This window comes from Lonchura striata, chromosome 6 (assembly GCF_050655825.1).
Source record: "Lonchura striata isolate lonStrDom1 chromosome 6, ASM5065582v1, whole genome shotgun sequence".
In the NCBI taxonomy this organism is placed as follows: Eukaryota; Metazoa; Chordata; class Aves; order Passeriformes; family Estrildidae; genus Lonchura; species Lonchura striata.
Window position 1 is genome coordinate 1,605,011 of NC_140708.1, and position 26,192 is coordinate 1,631,202.

The following is a 26,192-nucleotide window of genomic DNA, read 5'->3' on the forward strand; positions in this document are numbered from 1 at the left end:
AGGGAAGGAGGTTGTATTTCCCCCGATTTACACAAAATAGGAGCGTCTGGAGAAAACTGGAGCCCGCAGAAAGAATTAGGCAGAACAATCCTGGAAGCCCTGAAGGGTTGATGTGTTTGAAATCAAAGGCTAGCTGGCTGGCTGGCTGGTGAAGAGCCCATCTCATGAGGATGCAAAGGAAGATTTGCTGAAAAGTCCTTTTCATTTGTCTCTGGCTAAGAATCGGGAGACTGGATTGCAAGAAAAACTAGATAGAACAAAATAAAGAGTGCAGAAAAGTGAGGGAGAGCAAATGGAAAACAAGAGAAACAGAAAGTTGTAGTAGTTTTCATGGTGTTTTTTTCTGGTTTGAGTATGAGAAGTCACATAGCAAAGATGTCAACCTCCGCAGAACTCCTGTGGTATTGGTATTTGTAGAAGGTCCTAAATATTTTAAGTCTAAATGGAAGCTTTGAACCTTGAAATCCTGTAGTATTTGCTTTATTTTTTTTTTCGATTTGTTTGATTATCACTTTGCATGTCTGAAGTACAAAATTCCTTGAGAATGTGTATTTTGAGCAGAAGATATGATAGTGCCTTTATCAAATCTTGACTGCATTAGAAGTAGTTGCTAATACCAATTACGGGGAGAGATTTTTCTCCTCTTTCAGTAAATATTTTCAGTTTTCCTCAACCATGTATTTCTTTAAAATTTTATACTTCCCATGTGGAAAAATGCTTCTAAAAGTAATATCAAAGCAAATTATTATTAGTAGTATTTATTATTTTCATATGTAATACTATGCATCTTGAACAGTATCAAAATTGACTGTTTATGCTTGTTCCTTTGGATTGCCAGTTTACTACTAGCTTGATTAACACCTATTTTCTTAAATTTCATAGAAATTTAAGAAGGCAAAAAGGCTGGTACATGCCTTAAAACATTCATTTCAGCATTTTGAGTTAAAGTGTTTGTATGTCCCAAGCTTGATGAATTTTTTTTTTCCCAATTGACAGAGAATGCATTGTTTTATTTTTATAGTATATTAGGTTGGAAAAGGATCTTCTTTATAAATCTTTCTATAAATATGGTACCAACAGAATGCACTATATTTATATAGTTCATGAACTCATGAAGGGATGGTGGACATACTTTGCACTGAAAAGATATCTCATTGGGATCTGTCCTGGTTTGAAAGCAAAACCAGTGAGAGACTCTAAGTCAGAAATACAATTTATTGGGAAAAGGGGAAAAGGACAAAAAATACATGCAATAATACAAAGGGAAAGGCTACTGACAAAGTCAGAATACAACCTGGCCAGCATGCTGGTAGCAGTCCGAATTGGAGTAGCTGCAGTCTTCTTGGGATGGCAGATGTAGTTGTTGTGTCTTCTTAGAGAACCTGTGGAAAGGCTCCCCTCTGTGTAGAAATCTCCAGTTTTATCCAGGTGGGAATGCCTAGCTCTTCCCCTTGGGCAGAGCATCTCACAATGGGTTATGAGTCACAAGGTGTGTCCTTAATCACCTCCTCCTCCTGGACGGTGTTATCTCTCAGGCATTGATGGGGCCATTAAGAACAGATAAGGAAAACTGCCCCAAGGCAACTTCTACTCAGATGGGAATTGGAAAACGTTTTTTTTTTAAAACTTGGACATTATCCACCCCTTTTTCCTATTTCCATCTTCTTCGTGATGAAACCTTACACATAGTTCTCACTTAAGACTAAGTTTCCCTGTGGTACACAATGGGTTTGCCCATCTTTCTGCACTACCCACTAAGTATAACCGGGTCCTTGAGCAAAAACAATTCTATGGAAGGGTTTGTCTTTGCCTGGGGTGGGATTAATCTAAACAGTCTTTCCTAAAATATCTTTTATATGTACCACAGGGACTTTATCTCCATCCACTGTCTGCAAGGGTTCAGATTGGGCAGGACTAGCTCGATTGATGGACCCTCGGGTGTTGACTATTCAGGTAGCTTTTGCCAAGTTCAGTTCTCAATTCCTGAAAGTTCTTCCACTAAGTGCCTTTAGGGTGGTCTTAAGCAGTCTATTACATTGTTCAACTTTCCCGGCAGCTGGAGCATGATATGGGATATGATATATCTACTCAATCCTATGTTCTCTGGCTCAGGTGTTGATGAGGCTATTCTTGAAATGTGTTCCATTGTGTGACTCAATTCTCTCAGGGGTGCCGTGTCTCCACAAGACCTGTTTTTCTAGGCCTAAGATGGTGTTCCGGGCAGTGGCATGAGGCACAGGGTAGGTTTCCAGCCATCCTGTGGTTGCTTCCACCATGGTCAGTACATAGTGCTTGCCTTGTCGGGTCTGGGGAAGCGTGATGTAGTCAATTTGCCAAGCTTCCCCATACCTGTATTTTAACCATCGCCCACCGTACTACAGAGGCTTCATCCGTTTGGCCTGTTTGATTGCAGCGCAGGTCTCACAGTCGTGCATGACCTGTGAGATGCTGTTTATAGTAAGATTCACCCCTCGGTCTCGTGCCTATCGGTATGTTGCGTCTCTTCCCTGATGACCAGAAGTGTTATGGGCCTAATGAGCTAGGAATAGTTTTCCTTTATGCTGCCAATCTAGGTCTACTTGTGATATTTTCACTTTGGCAGCTCGGTCTACTTGTTTGTTGTTGTGATGCTCCTCAGTAGCCCGACTCTTGGGTATGTGTGCATCCACGTGTCGAATCTTCACGGTCAGCTTCTCTACTCGGGAGGCAATGTCCTGCCAGATCTCGGCGGCCCAGATGGGTTTCCCTCTGCGCTGCCAGTTAGCCTTTTTCCAGTGACTTAGCCATTTCTAGAGAGCATTAGCTACTATCTATGAGTCGGTGTAGAGATAGAGCCTCGACTACTTCTCTCACTCAGCAATATCTAAAGCCAGCTGGACAGCTTTAAGCTCTGAAAGCTGACTTGATCTACTTTGTTTCTTAGTAGCTTGTGCTATTTGTCGTGTGGGGCTTTACACTGCAGCTTTCTATTTCTGGCTAGTGCCTATGATTCGGCAGGAACCATCCGTAAAAAGGGCATATTGTCTTTCAGTTTCTGGTAGCTCATTATATGGTGGGGCCTCCTCAGCATGTGCCACTTGCTCTTCTTCTTTAGAAGACAATCTAAAAGTCTCCCCCTCAGGCCAGTTTGTTATAATTTCTAGAATTTCAGGGCGATTCGGTTTTATAATACGGGCACGTTGAGTGATGAGGGCAATCTATTTACTCTATGTGGCATCAGTGGCATGATGTGTAGAAGGAACTTTTCCTTTAAACATCTACCCCAGCACTGGTAGTCGGGGTGCCAGAAGCAGCTGTGTTTCAGTGCCAATTACTTCTGAGGTAGCTTGAACTCTTTTATAGGCAGCTAAGATTTCTTTCTCTGTGGGAGTGTAGTTTGCTTCAGAGCCTTTGTAGCTCCAGCTCCAAAATCCCAGTGGTCGACTCCGAGTCTTTCCAGGCACTTTCTGCTAAAGGCTCCAGGACAAACCATGGTTCTCAGCTGCAGAGTAGAGTACGCTCATGACCTCTGGTCCTGTCTTAACTGGGCCAAGGGCTACAGCATGAGCGATCTCCTGCTTGATCTGTGTGAAGGCTTGTTGCTGCTCAGGGCCCCAGTGGAAATCATTCTTTTTCCGTGTGACCAGGTAGAGAGGGCTCACAATCTGGCTGTACTCGGGAATGTGCATCCTCCAAAAGCCTATGGCACCTAGGAAAGCTTGTGTCTCCTTCTTGTTGGTAGGTGGAGACACAGTGGTGATCTTGTCTATTATTTCTGTCGGGATCTGACGACGTCCATCTTGCCACTTGACTCCTAGAAACTGAATTTCTTGAGCTGGTCCCTTAACCTTGCTTCGTTTAATGGCAAAACCAGCTTTCAGTAAAATCTGGATAATTTTTTCTCCTTTTTCGAAGACTTCCCCTGCTGTGCTCCCCCACACAATGATGTCATCGATATACTGTAGATGTTCGGGAGCCTCGTTCTTTTCCAGTGCAGCCTGGATCAGTCCATGGCAGATGGTGGGACTGTGTTTCCACCCCTGGGGCAGTCGGTTCCAGGTGTACTGCACTCCCTTCCAGGTGAAGGCAAACTGAGGTCTGCATTCCGTTGCCAAAGGAATGGAGAAGAAGGCATTTGCAATATCAATGGTTGCATACCACTTTGCTGCCTTGGACTCCAGCTCGTACTGAAGCTCCAACATGTCTGGCACGGCGGTGCTCAGTGGTGGTGTAACCTCATTCAGGCTGCGGTAGTCCACCGTCAGTCTCCATTCCCCACTGGACTTGCGTACTGGCCATATAGGGCTGTTGAAAGCTGAATGGGCCTTGCTGACCACCCCTTGGCTCTCCAATTTACGAATTATCTCATGGATGGGGATCACAGAGTCTCTGCTGGTACGATATTGCCGACGGTGCACTGTTGTCATGGCAATTGGTACCTGCTGTTCTTCAGCTCTCAGCAGTCCCACAGCAGAAGGGTCATCTGAGAGACCAGGCAAGGTATTCAGTTTCCAGATGTCTTCTGTCTCTACAGCAGCTATCCCAAAAGCCCAGCGATGTCCTTTTGGGTCTTTGATATATCCATTTCTGAGATAGTCTATGCCAAGGATGCATGGGGCCTCTGGACCAGTCACGATGGGGTGTTTCTGCCACCCGTTCCCAGTTAAACTCACTTCAGCCTCTAATACAGTAAGCTGCTGGGATCCTCCTGTTACCCCAGAAATAGAAATGGATTCTTCTCCTACATATCTTGATGGCATCAGGGTACATTGGGCACCGGTGTCAACCGAAGCTGTATATTTTTGTGGTTCAGATGTGCCAGGCCATCGAATCCACACGGTCCAATAGATCCGATTGTCCCTGTCCTCTACCTGGCTAGAGGCAGGGCCCCTCTATTCCTGGTCATGGTACACGTTGCTCTCTTCTGGTAAATAGGTTCTTGAGGTTTTTTCAAGAGGATCAGTTATATCATTATTCTTATATTGTCTGGAACTCTGTGTTTGAGAGACTGGAGCAGCATTAACTCTTTTTGTGTTAGGTGTTCTTTTTAGTTCACGTACTCGGGCTGCTAAGGAAGAGGTGGGTTTTCCATCCCACTTCCTCATGTCTTCTCCATGCTCCTGAAGAAAAAACCAGAGGTTTCCTCGTGGAGTGTATCCTCTCTCTTTGGCTTGGGAGCGCTGGCTCCTAATGACAGAGATTCTTCTTGGTTCTGGTGAAATATGGTAGCCTTCTTCTTTAAGTTCCTTTTTTAGTTTCTTATGACTCTCTTCAATCAAGTCCCGGACTTGCTCAGCCAACCTTGTTTCTACGGACGAGACATGGGTATGAAATGGGGCGGTGACCGTATCCTCGTAAATTCTTAATTTATTGGCTAAGATGCCCACCCTGTCCTCGCCTTCTCTCTACTGCAGTGTTGCCAGGTAACGAGAGTACATCTCTGGTCTAAGCCGTGCAAATCGCAACCACATTTGTGATGTGCACTGGACACAGTCTGGACTCTTAGGAAATCTCTCATCTTCTGCGAAAATTATCTCTAACACAGCCAATTCCCTCAGGCATCGGATACCTTGTTCCATGGTATTCCATTTTCCTTGGAGCACCTGGAGGTTTTCTTTATAAAAGTATCTGTTCCTCACACTTGCGAGCAGTCGCCGCCAGAGGCTGAGAGTTTCCTGGGTTCTCTCAATCCCCTGGTCAATGACCACATCCCGGGATAGTGATCCCAGTTGTCTGGCCTCACTTCCATTTAGAATGGTGTCATTGGCTGCAGCGTCCCAGATGCGGAGAAGCCAGGTCAGGATGGACTCATTTGTCTGGCGGGTGAATTCTCTCTGCAGGTCACGTAGCTCACCCAGGGATAGAGAGTGAGTGATGATCTCTGGTTCCGTCTCTTCTGCTGGGTGCGAGGGTCTTGCAGTGTCCTCATCAGTCACTATGCGGACTGATTTGCTCTTCGATTTCTTCTTCTGAACGGGGGCAACTACTATGGGTTCAGGCTGCTCTGGTTCGGTGATGGTTTGTGTGGAGATGTTGATGGCGCTTTCGGTTCTTTCTTCCTCTGTGCCGGTCTGTGTAGACATAGATACTTTTGCTTTGCTTTTTGTTTTTTCTTCTATTACAGTCTGCGTAGACACGGACACTGTTGTTTTTCTTTTGGTTTCTTCTTTCTGTATGGCAGCCTGTGTTGACATGGATGCTGTTGTGGTATTCTGTACAGGCACGGACACTGCTGCTTTCCTTCTTGTTTCCTCTTCCTCAAGAAGACGCTGCACTACACCATGTATGTTTTGCTGCACCACACTATGTAGTGTTTTGTTTCTAAGCATGTTGCAGATTGTGCACAGAAGACAAAGAAGAACTAACAACAACATTATGCTGTCCTTGGCATCCAGAGGGAAGTTAACATTTTCAAAAACTGCTGTGTCAAGCCTGAAAGGTTTGAAAGAATCAATCTTTACCCCTCCCCCCAGGGGCTGGGTGAGGTTGCCGAGGCCCCAGATGTAGCAGCCTAGATTAGGACAAGCAAACAGAATTGAGTACATATTCCAAATCATGTTCATTGCCTCAGAGGTCATAATGCAATAGACATAGTAGACCAATAAAGCAATTCTCTTACCATACCCTAGTCTACACATGAGCATTACAATTGCCAAATAATTCCCCACATTCGGGAAAATATAGAGAGCTAGGTATAAGACCCAAAAAAGCATGTTAAGCATCATAGTGAAGAGGTACCCTCTACAATACAAGATTGTAATTCTGACTTCTTTCAGGAATTTCTTGCCGCACGTTGGGCACCAAAAATATGTTCTGGTTTGAAAGCAAAACCAGTGAGAGACTCCAAGTCAGAAATACAATTTATTGGGAAAAGGGGAAAAGGACAAAAATACATGCAATAATACAAAGGGAAAGGCTACTGACAAAGTCAGAATACAACCTGGCCAGCGTGCTGGTAGCAGTCCGAATTGGAGTAGCTGCAGTCCTCTTGGGATGGCAGATGTAGTTGCTGTGTCTTCTCAGAGAACCTGTGGAAAGGCTCCCCTCTGTGTAGAAATCTCCAGTTTTATCCAGGTGGGAATGCCTAGCTCCTCCCCTTTGGCAGAGCATCTCACAATGGGTCATGAGTCACAAGGTGTGTCCTTAATCACCTCCTCCTCCTGGACAGTGTTATCTCTGAGTCATGTGGCCAGGCATTGATGGGGCCATTAAGAGCAGATAAGGAAAACTGCTCTAAGGCAACTCCTACTCAGATGGGAATTGGAAAACGTTTTTTTTAAAAAAAAACTTGGACAATGGGATATATAAATATTCTGATACTGTTAAATGTATTTGAACTGATGCAGTTTTATGAAAAGGTTTCTGTGTCTTAATTATTTCTTAAAATATATATATATATATATACACAGTAGTAATTAAACCAAAACAATACATGTAAAATGTTGCTATATATATGAGTAAATTTGATTGCAAAATCAGAGTGGCTTGGGTTGGAAGGGACCTTTAGGGTCATCCAGTTTCATCCTCCTGCAGTGAGCAGGGACCCTTTCAACTAGATCAGATTGCTCAAACTCCATCCCACCTGACCTTGAGCACTTCCAGGGATGGCATAATAGATAAGTGGTTGATCCCACTTTCTTATGTTTGGAATGAAGTTATGATATTTGCTATTGTAAAGTTAAATACTTTAGAACCATAAGAAAAAAAAATAAAAATTAAAAAAATTCAATAAAAATTAAAAATTTTCAGGTGTTGTAATTTTGACAAGTACAAGGTCATACAAAACCATGGTAATTGTATTTAAAGCTTATTGTATTTCATTTGCTGACACTTTGAGATAAAATGCTTAAAATCCCTTTCATGGACGTATAATGCATTAAATATTTATTTTAAATGTGCATGCCAATGAAAAATGCTTGAAAAATCTGTTATAAAAACCTGTCTCTTCAGTATGTGGTTTTGTCTGCACTTTAGCATATGAATTTCACCCAGCCAAAAATAGCCCTGGATTTGGGCCACTACTTTTGGCAAAAGTATTCTTGTGTCTTGAGACAGGAGGAAATGGCAATCACCATGAGTTCATGTGCCATTTCAAACAGTCCATATTTTCTTCTGAGTAGAGCCAGCATTTAATTTGTATCTGTCTCCAGACCAAAGATCGTGTGGGTATTGGTCCTCTTGCCCTTACAGTGATAATCCATTTGCCATTAACTGGACTTTGGTTCAAAAATACTGCATGTTTAATCCAGTGGACTGGATCTCCACTACCCAGTGCTGTAACAGAAAGATAATGGGCTACAAGCGAGATTAATAAGATTTTTGAGTCGCAAAAGCATTAAGCCAGTTTAAAGCTATTGGTTAAGCTGCTCAGAACTGGTAATGTATTAATCTTGAGCTGTGGTGTATGAGCGCAGCCACTGCTGGCATGCATTAAGACATCTACACGGTCACCTTGTGCTTAGCTCTTTTTCAGACTGAGTTAGCAATAACACTCTCCTAAGTCATAAGGTGAATTTCCAGGAGAGGGGTTGACAAAGCATATGCAGTGATTCTCAGTAGCAGGTGTCTGGTTTTACCTGCTTTATGGATACCAGAACTACAAATCTGGGATGGCTGGGTATTTCTTCTGCTGGAGACCCACCTGTCTCAGTTTGGACTCTTGAGCCTGCTTTGATCCTCCTTCTGTTGGTGGATATGACTGACTTCCAGTGCTGTAAGAACTGCAAAAGCCTCACTTAGTGGTGGCTGTGAACCTTAGCTTGAATATTCCCATGCTGCTTCTGCACTTCATTTTGTGTGTTAGTGCAGTTAGAACCCCAGGTGAAAATATTTCTCCATTAATTGGAATTCAGATCTTCTAGTCTGGAACTGGCGTGTCATTTAGAAATTTGTTTGATGGTTATTTCCTTCTATGGTTTGGAAAATGACAATGTTGCCTGTTTCTTTTTTTTTTTTTTTTTTTTTTTGTCTCATTCTTTTTGATCCCTCGTTTTATATGTGTGTGTTTTATTTTTTCCTCTGCCTAGACCTGGTTAACCATTTCTGTGAACAGGTCCTCAATTTTTTACTTTGTCCCTACTTTGCTGTTGTAGCCCCATCTTCCCCTGGTGTCGACTCCATACCCTTACAGTGCACAGGCAGTCAACACGGCACACAGAACGCAACTGCGACCTTCCAGAGGGCCAGCTATGCGGCTGGCCCCACCTCCAATTACGCAGACCCCTACCAACAGCTGCAGTATTGTCCTGTTGAATCACCATACGGCAAATCTGGGACAGCCATCCCACCCGAAGGGACCTTGGCTAGGTCACCTTCCATTGATAGCATTCAGAAAGACCCCAGGTGGGTGAAACCTTCTTCATTGTCTTTTATTTCCTGCTTGCACTGAGGTTTGTAATTGAGGTTTTTCTTTGCATGTTTCTGCTGTTGGATATTAAAAAAAAAAAACACCTCTGGTGGTACATGGAAGACTTTGTTTGCATGACAGCATTGTTCTAATGCCTCACCTTGGAAAGCTCTCATGAGCTTTTCTGTGCAATGAAATCATAGGTGTGGCCTTGATTGTGTGTATGTTTAGCCTGCTTTTGGTAGTGCCACCTCTCAAAAGCTTAAGAATGGCAATTTTCTCTGGAAATGGGAAGAGCGGAGTGACTGTTGACTCTCTAGCCATTGTGCATTGAATTTTCATGTTGCTTTTTGGGCAGAAGTTGTTGCAGTTCTTGGTTTGTCTATATGCAATGTTTATAAATGCTGCAGAAAAAGGATATTTCGGTGTTGTGCAGTGAGACTGAGCAATGTGAAAGCAACATGTAACCAGGGTTGTGTTTCATCCTATGTGTTGTATAGGCTTGCAGTGCCCGTATGTGGTAACAGACTATGTGATTACAGCTTTGCAGAAATGGTTATTTCTGTGCATGCTTTTCAAATATTTAGCACAATTTTCAAGATTGCTAGTGATCATCCTGATCTACTTAGGGAAGGTGCAAGGAGGAAACTTTACAGACTAAGCAGGCACATAGATTAGAGAGAGAATTTTCTGGGAAATTATTTGACTTCTATGATAACAGCAACAGAAATGCTAGCTGGAATGCTCAACAAGCTTTGTGATTCTGTTCAGTTTTCTGAGGGAAAAGGAATCAATTCTCTTTGGTAACTTGAGTTTAAACTTGTTGAAAGTGTTAGGTGATACCAATGTTTTTCTTTGGCAGATGGTGTGATTTATTTATTTGTTAGTTGTAATGTGTAATTTCATGATAGGAGAGTCCAAAACTTTGCCTGCAACAAAAATGCTGGAGGTCTTTAAGTAACAATTTGAAGAAACTTCATTCCTAAAGTTAACAAAAAAATTTAATTCATAAACTGATTCGTGACTTGTTTAGCATTATAGCAGTTCTTTCTCTCTCTTCACCCAGGAATAGAACAGCAGATAACATTTAACAGGACATCAGGAACATCACTGCTTTCAGGGTTTCACTTGTTGAGAACACTTTGATCTTCAAGCTTTTTTTTTGTTCCCGTTAGCTTTAACTGCAGAAATTTGAAAAAAAATTCTATCTCATTGGTCCCCTTCTTCCCCCTGTGCCAAAGCAAATATTAGTAACGAGAGGGGAAAAGTATTTTTCTGAAACGGTGGTATTACATTTCTATTCCAGAATATAAGAGCCCATGTGGAAAAAAGAGCTTTGCTCTGTAATTGTGTTACATTGAAAGTTATAGAAAATTACATTAGGAGTGCACTAGATCAGCTGAGAAATGACTGTAATCTATATGAAATGTTTGTAGAAGAAGCATGATGGTGTTGAAAATGCTATTCCTTATAAACAGGAAAGACATTTACAGTATCTCTACAGGTCTTAGACATAATATCTTTTTAAGAAAATGTTATTCCTGTTCAATTCCTTTGCTATCACTTTGCTACTGTTAATGTATAGGATATATGTTATTATTTTGCATTTGCTTCTTTTTTGTTCTTTCTTTGTAGTGCCATTTGTACATTCATGAGTATTGATTTCTGTAGGTAAAATAGGATCGAGGAGACATCTAAGTATAAAATGAACTTTGTAAACTCTTTAGAGGGGTTCATTAAATATTACTACTGATTACTGTCCAAAGGATTGGAAATTTGTACAAAACTTTTGTAAATAGATTTGCATTACTCTTGATTTCATTTATTTGATCCATAGGCTGTGTGTGGTATATATTAGTATTTCCACCCTTGCATTTTGGTTTGAATATTTCTGATAAAGAAATGTTAGAAACACACTTGATTATGTTATGCCTTAATCCCCAGAAACCATACTCCACCGAGGCAGACTGACTTGTAAAACCATCTGTGGCTTACAGCAGTTACTGATCATTCAGCTGTTGGAAAGACATTAAACATTTGAGAAGAGTTTGGAGAAAAGTAACAAAAGCAATCAGAATGCTTTTAACATGTCGATTTATATGAATAGATTACAAAAATGCCAATATATTACAAGTGTGGAAGTGATAAAATTAAAGACTTTCCAGATACTTCAAAAAATAATATGGAAGGATAGAAATTACTTTGGGTAGAATGTGAGAGATACAACCAGGAAAAGGAAAACAAGCCAAATGCAATGTAGACTTTCAGTGGCTGTATTGAGTTGTGCTGTATGCCTCAGAGGGTTACCAGTTATATCTTAGACAGCAAGAAAAAAGTACACAGGTTTGACAGCAGCTACATTTTGTCAACTGAGAAGTCGCAAGTGTCCTTACAGACATATTGCTGCTTTTGTTGGCTGGTTGGTTGGAGTGTTTTATGACTGTCACAAATTGTAGAGGGCAATAGTAGGCATCATTTTCAGACACCAAACCTACCTGCCTAACCGGAGGTCCAAAAAATACTCAGTGGCAGAGGAAAATCAGCAAGACAACAGCACACTATTTGCAGGCTTTTGAGTAGTACTTCCTATATACGTCATTCAGCTCAAAATGAAAAAGTAGCTATCCAGAAGAGATTTTACTCACCCTAATAAGCAATTGGCATTCCTAAAATTGAACATAATATTCTGGAATCTTCAATTCAGACAATTTCTGTCTGGAGGCCCAGAAAAATGGTTGGCAGGCACTGATGTAATTGACTTTTTTTTTCCATTGTTTTCACTGTGTAGTTTGTCTTACTGATGCTCTTAACTTTAAATATGTGTTCTGAGCTGACATTTGACAAATGAAATTTTAGCTCAACATCTGTTCTGCGTATGGGAAATGGAAAAGTTCATATCATTACTGACTGATTTTTCAGAGCATTCTTTTATGTTTACTCCATTAAAAAAAAAAAAAGAAAATAAATCTGCACTAGGGCTGTGATATCAACTGTTTCATGCCATAATCTCTTATATGAAGGTGTGGTATAAGGAGGGAAAGAGCATAATATTTATTTTTAAATTATTTGGTTTCTTCTGAACTGTGAATGGGAGAAGTCTTGAGTATTTTGAAGTATCAGAAATACATGTTAATGTAATATTTTCCAGCCTATTTTCATGAAGGAAGATTAATGTGTCTGTTGGCACCAGCAAATTATCTGTGGCTTGTGTATATTTATTATTATTGTTATTGTTTTGTTATTATTTTTTTCTTCAGTTTTATTTTGTCTGTTTCTAAATTTTAGGAGAACTGGGGGATCCTAGAAATAGAAATGTTGGGCTCCAGTTGTCAGTGTGTGTGCCTTCCAGATTTTCTTCCAAATTCTGAACTTGCCAAATGTGTATAAATTACTTACTTTTTGAAGTTTTAACCTAGTAGGAAACCCTGTACATGTACTGCTCCAGCTAAGTTACATTTGCTACACAACAGATGCAAAATAGAACATTTTCATATCCTCCATTTAAATACATACTGATGAGGTTTTGTGGTTGCAGTGTTTTTGCTGGTTTATGAACTCAAACTGTGTGGTTTGATATGTCCAATCACCAGGTGTTCTTCATTGTTGTGTGACTTCCCACCTGTGTTTATTTACACACATATACACAGGTCATCTCCTGCAAAGAAGCTGGCAAAAAGATGAGATAACAAGAAGAATTATGTGGAATACACTCCACCATGGGTACCAAAGTGATGTTCAGAGCTCACTGTCCATTTTCATATTGCCTTCAATTATATTGATCTGTGCTGAAAACTTTCTATTATGGCTTTACTTTCCATGTGTTTCAGAACCTTTAGAACTATTTATTCAGAAAAAGTGGGATAATTTGGTGAATGAAACTGTAAAGGGCCATTATTCATTGTAGAACAGACTGCAGTATTAATTTGGCTCTTGTTTAAAAAGAAAAAAACATTATCATTAGAGAGTCATGTTGCAACTTCATAAGAAAAAAATAAATAAAACCCGGTTATCTTGTGTTAGAAAAATAAGGCCTTTTTGTTCATAATATAGAATCTCTCACATTCACAGAATAGAGTTTTAACTTGTCTGAACATGTTCTCATTTTGCCAGGCATTCCAGTAACTATCTCTCAAGGACAATTACGTTACAAACTTTTTAGGGAGTTGAAACTGTTTTGAGAAAGTTGCTGCTAGGCACCCAAACACCTAAGCGAATAGATATCTTTCAAGGACAGTTCCGTTACAGAGCTTAGCAAAACATGTAAACGTGCCTGGAGATAACATTTCTTGTTTTGAGAAAGTTTCCAGGTCGCAGAGACAACCTTAAGGAAGATCACTGGCGCCACCAAGAGGCAGAAAACGACCACCTAACAACAGGGTGCGCCTGCGCAGAAGAGACACCAGAACGTCACCAGAACGTCACACATCCGGGAGAGACAACCCAATAAGTGGGGGGGAAACGGGGAACTAGGCGCGGTAGTTGAAATGACTGCCGCCCAGCGCGCGCTGGTTTGCTTTCGCTTTCTGCTATTAATAAATCCTTTTAATTGGATTTGGCAGCCTATTGTGCTCGTTTATAACAATTTGGTGCCGTGACTCGGATCGGGATCTGGGGAACCTCTCTCTGAGAGGGGCGCCACGATTCCGCTCCCTTGAGCGGACTCAGACCGGGGTTTTTACCCTCATCCCGGCCGACGAACCTAAAAGCCTAGAGAGCGAGAGCAAAGAGAGGGAAGCGGGCCCAGGGTACCCCGTAATTTTTGTGCACAAAAGTCCGGACGAAGACGCAGGACGCGTAAGTATAAAGGGGATCCGTCCGGGCGGGGTTCGGGATCCCGGAGTACGGCGAGTGTGTGTGTGTATGAGAGGAGGACCGGCAGCCGGATTCTCCAAGCGAGTGTGGACCCTTAGTAGTGCGTTTTCCAGAGCCCGCGAGGGCCTGGGCCTCGAACCAGGGGAAGCGATTGTGCTGTCGTGAGTGATTGAAGGTACTCCGGAGGACATGGGGCAGGGGAAGAGCAAGGATAAATCCCCCTCCCCGGTGGGGGTAAAACTTTCCCCAATTCCTAAGGATAGTCCCTTAGGGTTTATGCTGACAAATTGGGAGCACTTTCCAGGGGCACCTGGGAAGGATAAGGCAAAGATGATACACTATTGCATAGAAGTATGGGGAGGACAAGAGATTTCTAAAGGTGTGTTTTGGCCCATCTTTGGGTCCTCAGAGGACTGGGTAAAACAACTGTTAAATGGTTGGATACACGCTAAACAACCTCCTAACCCTGAGGAGAGTGCCTATGCCCGAGTCTGGACAGAAAAGCCGGAGGTGCTCGTGTTTAAACTCTCGGAGGTTTCAGGAGGAAAGAAAAAGAAGGGGCGAGCGGAAGAAGTAATTATTGCACCCCCGCCCTACATTCCCCCTGCGCCAAATGCACCCCCTCCTCCTCCACAATCGGATGAGGAAGAATCAGACTCAGACTCTGATCAACGCTCAGGCTCGCGTGGTCCTCTTACCCAAAGTAAGACGCAAGGCAAACTATTTCCTTTAAGGGAAATGCCGATGGGGGGACCACAGCCGGGGATTGGATTTATTTCGGTGCCCTTAAGTTCGGGGGATGTTAGAGACTTTAAGAAGGAGATGGGAAATTTGCTAGAAGACCCCCTGGGCGTGGCAGAGCGGGTGGATCAATTTTTAGGTCCTAATATATACACTTGGGAGGAATTACAATCTATACTTAACATTTTATTCACGGCCGAGGAAAAGAACATGATAAGAACTGCTGGAATGCGGGCCTGGGATGCCCAACCCGCACATGCCCAGCAAACGGCCGATACTAAATGGCCTCTCCAGAATCCTAATTGGAATAACCAGGATGCGGCCCATAGAGCTAACATGCGGGACTTTCGGACCATATTAATTGATGGCATAAGAGAGTCCGTTCCTAGGGGCCAGAATATAAATAAAGCATTTAATGACAGACAAAAGAAGGATGAAACCCCCACTGAATGGTTAGAGAGGTTAAGGAAAAGTTTTCAGCTGTACTCGGGGTTAGACCCGAATAACCCAATGGGACAGGAAATTCTTAAAGTCCAGTTTGTCTCTAAATCCTGGGATGATATTAGGAGAAAGATACAGAAAATGGATGATTGGCAGGACAGGGATTTAGCAGAATTATTGCGAGAGGCGCAGAAGGTTTATGTCCGCAGAGAGGATGAAAGTCAGAAGAGACAGGTGAAAATGATGGTTGCTGCAGTGAGGGAAAGCAGGCGGGTGGAGGAAGGACAGAAGAGAGTCACTCGGAATAGGGAGGGTGACAAGGGAAAGGTAGGAGAAAGGGTGTGTTATTATTGCGGTAAGAAGGGACATTTCAAGAGGGAGTGCAGGAGGAGGCTAAGGGACGAGGAGGAGTTCAAAATCGAATAGGGGAGTCAGGGGCTCTATTTTATGGGGACCAGGAAACATCAAAAAGAGCCCTTGATAAAATTGAAGGTGGGTCCCCAGGGCCAGGAAATAGATTTCTTGGTCGATACAGGGGCAGAAAGATCTACTATTCAATTTCTGCCTCAGGGCTGTAATTTATCAAAACAGACAGCCACGGTAATAGGGGCTAAGGGGGAACCTTTTGAAGTACAAATTATTAAAGGGGTGGTGGTAGAATCGGGAACTAAAGTGGGGATGGGTGACTTCCTATTAGTTCCTGAAGCAGATTACAATTTGTTAGGGAGAGACTTGATTGTTGAATTAGGAGTTCAAATTGAGGTGGTAGAAAAGGAGTTAAAGATCAGACTCTGTTCCCTCCGTTTAGAAGATGAAGAGAAAATAAACCCCGAAGTGTGGTATAATCCAGGGACCGTGGGCAAATTAAATATAACCCCATTTACAGTAAAAATCAGAAATCCCGAGATCCCGGTAAGAATAAAACAGTATCCAATTTCACTAGAAGGGAGGAGAGGGTTAAAACCTGAGGTTGAAAGGCTGTTAAACCAAGGACTGCTAGAACCTTGTATGTCGCCTTTTAACACCCCTATACTCCCGGTAAAAAAGGCAGACGGATCCTATCGGCTGGTGCACGACCTTAGGGAAATTAATAAGCGAACCGTGGCCCGATTCCCAGCAGTGGCAAATCCCTATACTCTTTTAAGCAAACTGGGACCTGAGAACGAGTGGTATAGTGTCATAGACCTGAAAGATGCCTTTTGGGCCTGCCCTCTGGACGAATCCAGCCGAGATTATTTTGCCTTTGAATGGGAGGACCCTGACACGGGGAGGCGACAGCAACTCAGGTGGGCGGTACTTCCTCAGGGCTTTACGGAATCACCCAATTTATTCGGGCAAGCCCTGGAACAAATTTTGCAAGATTATAAAACAGACCCAGAGGTAAAGCTAGTTCAGTATGTGGATGATTTGTTAATAGCAGGTAAAGAAGAAGACAAAGTTCGGAAAGAAAGTATCAAACTATTGAATTTCCTGGGACTGAAAGGATTAAAAGTCTCTAAAGCAAAACTACAATTTGTAGAAGAGGAAGTTAGGTACCTGGGACATTATTTGAAAAAGGGAGAAAAGAGAATTGATCCAGATAGAGTACAAGCAATCCTATCCCTGCCTCTACCGCAAAATAAACGACAAATTCGTCCGGTATTAGGACTTACAGGGTATTGTAGGCAGTGGATTGAGAACTATAGCGGGAAGGCAAGATTTCTGTATCAAAAACTTACCCAAGATGGGCACCTTAAGTGGACAGAGGAGGAAAAATCTAAGTTCCAAGAATTAAAAGAAACTCTGGTCCATGCTCCAGTCCTAAGCCTCCCAGATTTAAAGAGGCCCTTCTTTTTATTTGTTAATATCACAGATGGGGTAACTTATGGAGTACTTACCCAGGACTGGGCGGGGAAAAAGAAACCTATTGCATATCTGTCTAAAATTTTAGACCCTGTAAGCAGGGGATGGCTGGGCTGTTTACAAATAATTGCAGGCTGTGCGGAGTTAGTAGAAGAAGCAAGGAAGATCACCTTCAATGCCACTCTGAAGGTGTTAACTCCACATAACATACGGAGTGTGATGCAGCAAAAAGCAGACAAATGGATCTCTGATGCCAGGCTCCTAAAATATGAGGGGATTCTATTAGAAACCCCTAATTTCACTTTAGAAACCACCTCATTACAAAATCCAGCCTCCTTCCTCTTCGGAGAGCCCGAAACTGAATCACTGATACATGACTGTGTAATTACTATAGAAGAACAAACCAAAATTAGACCTGACCTGGAGGAAGAGGAATTAGAGACTGGGGAAAAATTGTTTGTTGATGGATCATCCAGAGTAGTTGAGGGTCAAAGGAGATCAGGATATGCCATAGTGGGGGGGCCTGACTTAAGAGTAATTGAATCTGGACCCCTAGACAAAACATGGTCAGCCCAAGCCTGCGAGATATACGCTATCCTAAGAGCCTTGGAACTATTAGAAGGAAAAGAGGGGACCATCTATACAGACTCTAAATATGGATACGGGGTGGTGCACACTTTTGGGAAGTTATGGGAAGAGAGGGGCCTCGTGAATTCACAGGGAAGGGACTTAATCCATCAGAAACTAATAATAGCCCTCCTGAGGGCTTTGAGAGGCCCTACCAGGATAGCAGTGGTCCATTTAAAAGGGCATCAACGGGGAATGGATTACCGGAGTAGGGGTAACAATGCAGCAGATTATGAGGCAAAGAAAGCTGCAATTATTAAAACACTAACTTTAAGTGAGGGAATTAGGAAGGATCTTGTGGATACCCCAAAGGACCCTGAGTCGACTACCCAGGATAAGCTTATATTTACAATAGAAGAACAGGAGAAGCTTACAAAATTAGGAATAAAAGAGGAATCAGGGAAATGGCTGTTAAAGGATGGGAGGGAGGTTTTACCTAGAGCTATAGCCCAGCGGATGCTCAGTAAATTACACCAGAGAACACACTGGGGCGCTCAAGGACTGGTGGATCACTTTGCCACCCATTATATGACGGTGGGCCTACATGACTTAGCGAAAGGGATTACTAGAAGTTGTCCAACCTGTCTACGGGTAAACAGGAGAAACCTAAGAAAACTACCCCTGGGTGGGAGGCCAGTGGCAAAGAGGCCCTTTTCAAATCTGCAAGTAGACTTTACTGAGCTCCCCAAGATAGGGAGATTAAAATATCTTTTGGTTATAGTGGATCATTTAACACATTATGTGGAAGTAATCCCCACTGCCAGAGAGACAGCTCGGACAGTAACAAAAGCCTTGCTGGAAGAAATAATACCTAGATATGGGGTCCCAGAGACAATAGACTCTGATAAAGGCCCCCATTTCACTTCAAAAATAACACAGATGCTAGCAGAAGCTCTGGGCATAAAATGGGAACAACATACTCCCTGGCATCCACAGAGTTCGGGAAGGGTAGAAAGAATGAATGGGGAAATTAAGAAACAACTCACCAAATTAGTACTAGAAACTAAATTATCCTGGATAAAATGTTTGCTGTTGGCATTATTAAATGTTTGAACTCAGCCACGAGCTGATATAGGACTGTCCCCATTTGAAATGCTGTATGGGATGCCCTATTCCCTAGAAAAAGTTCAAACCAATCCTAACATTACTGATCAAAGTATTAATAAATACTTAACCATTTTAATGAAATATAAAAAACAGTTATGGGAAAAAGGGATGTGGGCCCAAAGACCCCCCCTAGATCTTGTGTTACACCAGGTACAACCTGGCGACTGGGTCCTCATCCGGAGCTGGAAGGAAGATTCAATCACCCCAAAGTGGGACGGACCATACCTGGTTTTAATCACCACTGACTCCGCAGTCCGCACAGCAGAGAAGGGATGGACTCATGCTAGCAGAGTAAAGGGGCCGGTGGATCCAACTCGATTTCATACAGCTTCCAGAGAAACGAGCTGGAAAATTGACGGGAAGCCGGGGGATTTAAAGCTAACAGTAAAAAGGACTTACAAATAATTTTCATGAACTCTATCAGCTCTAGGGACATTTGGGTTGGAGATAACTGGGGACTGCAAGTACAACTAGTTGGAGAAACAAAGCCCCCAGGATACTGTAAACGTCTAGAGGATTCAGCCCAACAGCCCTTTTATCGGTTCATCCGACTTGAAAAAGAACAGAGACCTTGGGAAGGGGAGGGCCATGCTGAACATCAAAGTATTAGAGTAAGGTGTAGCTGGTTAGATTGTCATTGTTACCCTTTTGCCTGTTTTTCCTGCAAAATCTGTAAAGGATTGTGGTGGGCTCACTGCAGAAAGGGGAGAGCTCCAAGAAGTGTATGTCAACGCTGCTGGCTGGAGCAGCGCAAATTGACATCTGAAGTACTAAATTACAAGGTTGCCACTCGGGAATTGACTAAAGGATCCCCTGAGTGGTGGGAGGTTTTCATAAAAGGAATAAACCCTGAATTCCACTGTTACCATTCCAATGAACCCCTGGGTCCGTTCCTCACGGATATAGTCCAGGTCAAGTGTCGCAAATTAGTCAAAAGGCTCAGGTGCGACACTCCACAGTTGAATACGAAAAATTGGAACTCCCGGAGATCAAAGCGGGAGAGAGGGAACGATCCCACCCCTGAAGAATATCTCTGCTGTCGAGAAGATGGCTTGCCCTCTAACTTGTAGCAACCAAGTTGACAGGCGAGACAGAGAGGTAGATAGTGGGGATGAGGGGCCCTCCCAAACCTTGAAAAAGAACGTAAATCATCATGAGTATGAGAATGGTGACAACGGAATGAGGAAAAATGGGAATGTAAAACTGAGCATGATAAGTAACATCCTCCCCTGCAGTGCGTATCACTCAATCCTATGGGTTTTTATGTTTGTATGGCTTCCCCTTCAGAGTGCCACAGTTAATATACATGAACCCTTTAAATGGACCTTAAGCAGATGGGAGGATCACGATACCCGTCATATTTTACAGACAATAACGGGACCTGGAGCACCAAGCTTCAAAGTTGGGATCTGTGATCTAACTCGAAATTTAAAATGCGGGCGACTGTTAAATTTAACAAGCTTCTATATGTGCCCTGCTTCAAACCCAGGGAAGCAATACTGTAATTACCCCGAACATTATTACTGTGCCTATTGGGGCTGTGAAACAATAGCATCAGCGTGGGCTCCGGGTGGGGGATTAGACAGATATTTAAAAGTAGGACATGGACCAGCAGGGTGTAAACGACCACGAGAGTGGCCTTGGACTGGGAAAAACTTACTTGGGAACTGCACCTTTCTTTACCTAAATGTCACTCAACCAAGCGATTCTGGATGGTTAATAGGCAAAACATGGGGGGTTAGGCATTGGATAGAAGGACATGATCCAGGGAATCTAATTCAAATAAAAAAGGAGATAGCGCCACATGACCCTAGCCCTATAGGCCCAAATCCAGTAATAAGCAATGACTTAAAAAAAAGAGTAATAAAACCAGAGATAATGTTATAAACAAAAGTAATCAAGAACCTCAGCTATTAGTGCAGAAGTATACAACCTTATGGAAAATTATGCAAGCTACTTTTGGAGTTTTGAATCATACCCATCCTAACCTAACTAAAGGATGTTGGCTTTGCTATATGATAAATCCACCCTTTTATGAAGCTATTGGGATTACATCTGAGGCAAGGGAAATAAATGGTACAAATCCAAAAGAGTGTCTCTGGAAAAAAGAAGGAGATAATGTTTCAGGCATTACCTTGTCCCAGGTTAGTGGGCAAGGAAGATGTGTAGGAGAAGTTCCAGCAGATATGCGACACCTCTGCAACACGACAATGAACATTAGCAGAATAGACAAGCCTTTTGATTGGCTTATGCCAGCAGTCAATACTAAATGGGTATGTCAACAACTTGGAGTTACACCCTGCCTATCGGTAAAAGCCTTTAATAATTCAGACTTCTGCATTCAAGTTCTAATAATCCCCAGAATCGTATACCACCCAAAAGAATACGTATTAGAACATCAGAGGACCCCTGAACACTACCTGGTTAAAAGAGAACCACTTACAGCACTAACAGTAGCAATCTTGCTCAGCATAGGAGGAGCAGGAGTAGGAACAGGGGTCGCCTCCCTAATAAGTCAAACCCAAGGTATGAAAGCTCTGCGCACATCTGTAGATGAAGATCTGAGTAGAATAGATAAAGCCATAAGTGAACTAGTTAAATCAATAAAATCCCTTTCTGAGGTAGTCCTCCAAAACCGAAGGGGATTAGATTTGTTATTCTTACAGCAAGGGGGACTATGTGTTGCTTTGCAAGAAGAATGTTGTGCTTATGTAGATCACACAGGTATTGTAAAAGACACGATGGCTGAGTTACGCAAACAAATAGAACAACGAAAAAGAGAAAGAGAATCCCAGCAGAGTTGGTATGAATCCTGGCTCACCTATTCTCCCTGGCTAACCACTCTATTATCCACCCTTGCAGGACCAGTAATTTTACTAATTCTAATACTTACCTTTGGGCCATGTATTCTTAGCAAGCTTATTACACTAGTGAAAAATAGGTTAGAAGCTGCACATTTAATGATAGTAAGGCCAAAGTATGAGCCACTTAGCGGAGTAGAGACTGAAGAGTATTTAGAATTGAGCAAGAGGGAATTAGAGCGCTTTAATGAACAAAAAGAGGGTTAAAAATAAAAAGGGGGGATATTGTTAGAAAAATAAGGCCTTTTTGTTCATAATATAGAATCTCTCACATTCACAGAATAGAGTTTTAACTTGTCTGAACATGTTCTCATTTTGCCAGGCATTCCAGTAACTATCTCTCAAGGACAATTACGTTACAAACTTTTTAGGGAGTTGAAACTGTTTTGAGAAAGTTGCTGCTAGGCACCCAAACACCTAAGCGAATAGATATCTTTCAAGGACAGTTCCGTTACAGAGCTTAGCAAAACATGTAAACGTGCCTGGAGATAACATTTCTTGTTTTGAGAAAGTTTCCAGGTCGCAGAGACAACCTTAAAGAAGACCACTGGCGCCACCAAGAGGCAGAAAACGACCACCTAACAACAGGGTGCGCCTGCGCAGAAGAGACACCAGAACGTCACCAGAACGTCACACATCCGGGAGAGACAACCCAATAAGTGGGGGGGAAACGGGGAACTAGGCGCGGTAGTTGAAATGACTGCCGCCCAGCGCGCGCTGGTTTGCTTTCGCTTTCTGCTATTAATAAATCCTTTTAATTGGATTTGGCAGCCTATTGTGCTCGTTTATAACATCTTGTACCAGTTCTCACCTTTGGAACTGTCTGGGTGTAAGTCAGCACAGGGACAAAAGTTTTCCAGGAAATGCATGATTTAACTGCAATGTCCTGAAACGTTTCTGGTCAGTTTTGCATTTTCAGAATCAAGTTCTCATTTCATTACCTCTGCTGACCCTAATTTCCTCCTAAGCAGAAAACAGTAGTGCTGTCTGTCTTCTAAACTTTTAAACTGGCTTTTTTTTTCACTTATGAGAGGATATAAATTAGATCAGAACATTTTGTGTGAACTGTAAGTTTCAAAACTCATCTTTTTTCTCTTTTGATAGAAGTAAAATAAACTCTAGTTTAATTTCTGTGCTCATGTAAAACTGCTTATGAGATTAGCACACAGAGTTTGGAACATGGCCTATTCAATGTTTCTGCAGGAGTCTTCTCCAAATACTTAATCTCACTTTGTTAAAGGATTGTCTCGGTATTAATAGTGTTAGTCTGCTGTAAGTCTGAATAGCAGCCAGGCACTCTTAGAGTCTAAAGAATTAAGAACATAACAGTGTAATCCTGCATGGGTGGGACATTGCTGGGAATGTTTCTGGTAGTTCTTTGGGAAGGGTTGTCACCTTCAGAAAGAAACTTCTGGTAAAATGGAAGGCATTACTGTGACTGTGGTATAGCTAGTGACAGCACTGTGCAATACTGCTGTTTTCAAGCCTGAGACACGGGCTGGGATTTTCAGAATCCCGAGGGACTGGTGGTGGCATCCATGGGTTTCTGGCGTAACTCTCTAATGCAAGGTGTAGAAGATTGAAGTTGACATTCCCAGTCTGGATGAAACAGAACAGAGCTTACAGGTTTTATGTGACACAAGGCATGATAGGCAGCTCTCCTTTTCTCTTAATTGGTCCCTCTTACCCATACCTGAAATTAAGGGTAAAGGGGAAGGTTTCTCCAGAGGTGGTGGTACTAAGGATAGCCATGGGAAATTCACTTTTAGTGAATTAAAGAATACAAATTTTGGCAGTGTGGGCTTATCTCCAGAAGTAAATGGTTCAACTTTCTATGTCCTGTGAACACCTGAAGTTTTTGGGGTTTTTGGATTTTTTTTTTTTCCATCAGATTTACTCAAGCCAGGCCCCTTGTTTTGGCAGAACCAATGGTCTGTGTTTAAGTATTTCTTTCATACAGAAAGGAAATACCAGGTTTACCTTCCCTACACAGAAATCATACAGTCTCTCAGGATTTAATCTATACTCCTCCTCAGTGTGAAAAACTGACCCCAGAAGAATAAATTTGAGGAGTCTAAATAGCACAAAAATACACTCAATTCAAAAATAGCAAGTCCAAAGCACATTGCAATTCTTCATACAGATGTCTTCTACACGGAAGGTGGAAATTTTTACTTTGTGCACAAGTTAGTTTTTAAAAAACATAGCAGCTATGATAAAATAAACAGCAATCTGTTTTCCTTTCCTGATGAAGATAATTAAGGTTGAATCTTGCTTCCTTAAAATAGGTGAGGATGGAATCCATAGACTATCCTACAGTCTGTTCATTTGGGATTTTGGGACCTAGCTGGAAACCTTGTCTAGAAAAGATTTTCCCAGAGAGTATTACATTCCAGCTTGAGCATGGCAAAATAAACAAGCATCTAACAGGTCCTTGCATGTGTCAACTTACAGTGAGGTAAAGAATTGATACACAGAACTTGTAAAACTTATTTTTGTGTGTATTTGAGCACATTGCGTTATGTGGCAACAGTTCCTGTCTTTCCACTGTTTACATTGAGGTTGTTATGTATAGTAAATATAATTCGCGCCATTCCTTGTATGAAATATGTAATATTGGATGCTTGTTAAATCATGCCCGTTGTATTAGTTCCTCCCCCCCCTTCCCCCCCTTTTGTAGGTGAGACTTGAGTGCATACTGGAAACTGATTTACAAGTAAACAGATGTGGCCCGGCCGGGAGATGGGCCATTGTCTGCTGATCGTCTGTGCTGATCGTCCAAGATGGATATCATGGAAATACTCAGACAGATCCATATGAAAGAAGCCTTCCCGTAAACGCCTAACATTGAATTTTTCTCCTCATCACCAAAAAGAAATTCTTATTAACATATGGACTCCGAATAGAAGAAAGGACTGATTGCTAAAACCTTGGCCTCAGGCAGAATTTTCCCTATAAAAACCGCCTGTGCCAGGATGGAGGTGTGTGGGCATAGGGGAAAACCTCTGCTGAGGCTGACTCCTTGTTGCACACCCAGGGTCGACCCCGGGCTCGGCTCTGTCCTTTCTGTGTGGCTGGCTAGATAGAATTTGACCGCTAATAAAATTATTTTTATTTTTTAATCTGGCTAAAATAAACTCTCGTTTATAACAAGGTGGTTTATAAATGGCTGGGGAGGCATTGGGCACAGGTGGAGTCATCTCACAGCACAGCAAATGCAATTCTGTATGTGCAGAATTATCCACCTGTATTTGCTATTTTTTCTCACTGGGATTTGCCCTATATTGTTTAGCAACCTTCTTTCTCTAGAATAAATGCTTGGTAGTAAAAAAAAACCACAACCAAACTGAACCAAAGAAACAGAAAATTTGAAGCAAATCCTTTTAGAACTGTAGTCTGCAGGAATGAAATGACTCTGCTTTTAGCTCATGAAGTCCTTACTACTCTCTCTCCCTTTTGACTGGTGCCATTTTAGTGACAGCGCAGAAGGCCACTCTGTAATGTTTCCATCCTGTCTTTCAAGAAATCCAATCCTATCATTAGAAAATCTGCTCTGTTGTGCTCACGGAACATCACACTTTCAGGATATTACAGTAACATGGATGGTGCTGGTCCATTCAGTTTGATTGACGAGTATTGTCCAGGAGAGCTTACAGTTCCTAACCTATGAGCAGAGTAGAAGAGATTATGTGTAGTCATTTTATTTGTCAGGTTATTTAACAGTATGCAGGGTATAATTTTGAGAGAGATTATACCTTGTCTCTTGTTTTGATCTGCAAGTTTAGCTCTTCCAATCCTCTTCCTCTACCAGAAAGTAATTCCTTTCCATTATGCTGAAGGGAGGGAAGTGAAAGGCTCCTTAGGTACTTCTGAGTGCAACAGGGTGTTCAGGAGGATGCTGGCAGGAGAGCCACATAGTGTGGTAAATGCACTTCTGATAGCTCAAGGGAGATGAGACTGATGTTTCCTTTTTGAAGATTTGTTATTTCTAACCTCCCTTCCTCCCCAGTGCTGGTCTGCCACTTGAAGAACAGCAACAAAGCACTTCCCTCTCTTTCTCTCTTCATGTGTTGTGTATTTTAATGGCCTCATTCATCCAAGAAGAAACAAGTGGACAGTGTACTTCATACTGTTCATAGCTCGTTTCTGGTTTTTGCATGGCACTACTGAGCTTCTAATAGCAAATACGTTTCAGTGCAGTTTTTGCCTTTGTTTGCCACACGTTTTGCTCAGCATCGTGTGGCTCATTTGCAAACTTTGACAGATGCAAAATCTGTGTGGTGCCTTTCTGTGATGACAGACTATAAGAGCCAGGAAATGTTGTATTTTCCAACCAGACATTAAAAACAAGGAGAAGAATTATATTTTCACGATTTACTGGGCTCATGTAAGCTGTTATGATCTTCTGACAAGATAAAAGACCTAAGAAGCTTCTC

At 42.2% G+C, this 26,192-nt stretch overlaps 1 protein-coding gene across 1 annotated transcript in view; it reads left to right on the forward strand.

The window, feature by feature from the left end:
• The window catches only part of LOC144246625 (catenin delta-2-like), a 46,350-nt gene extending 21,472 nt beyond the window's left edge, over positions 1 to 24,878 (forward strand). The window contains exons 3-4 of the mRNA XM_085583773.1: positions 9,006 to 9,321; positions 10,392 to 24,878. Of these exons, the coding sequence (XP_085439899.1) occupies positions 9,006 to 9,321; positions 10,392 to 10,416 (341 nt within the window). The 3' untranslated portion in view covers positions 10,417 to 24,878. The remainder of the gene's footprint in view (positions 1 to 9,005; positions 9,322 to 10,391) is intronic.
• The last annotated feature ends 1,314 nt before the right edge of the window (positions 24,879 to 26,192 follow it).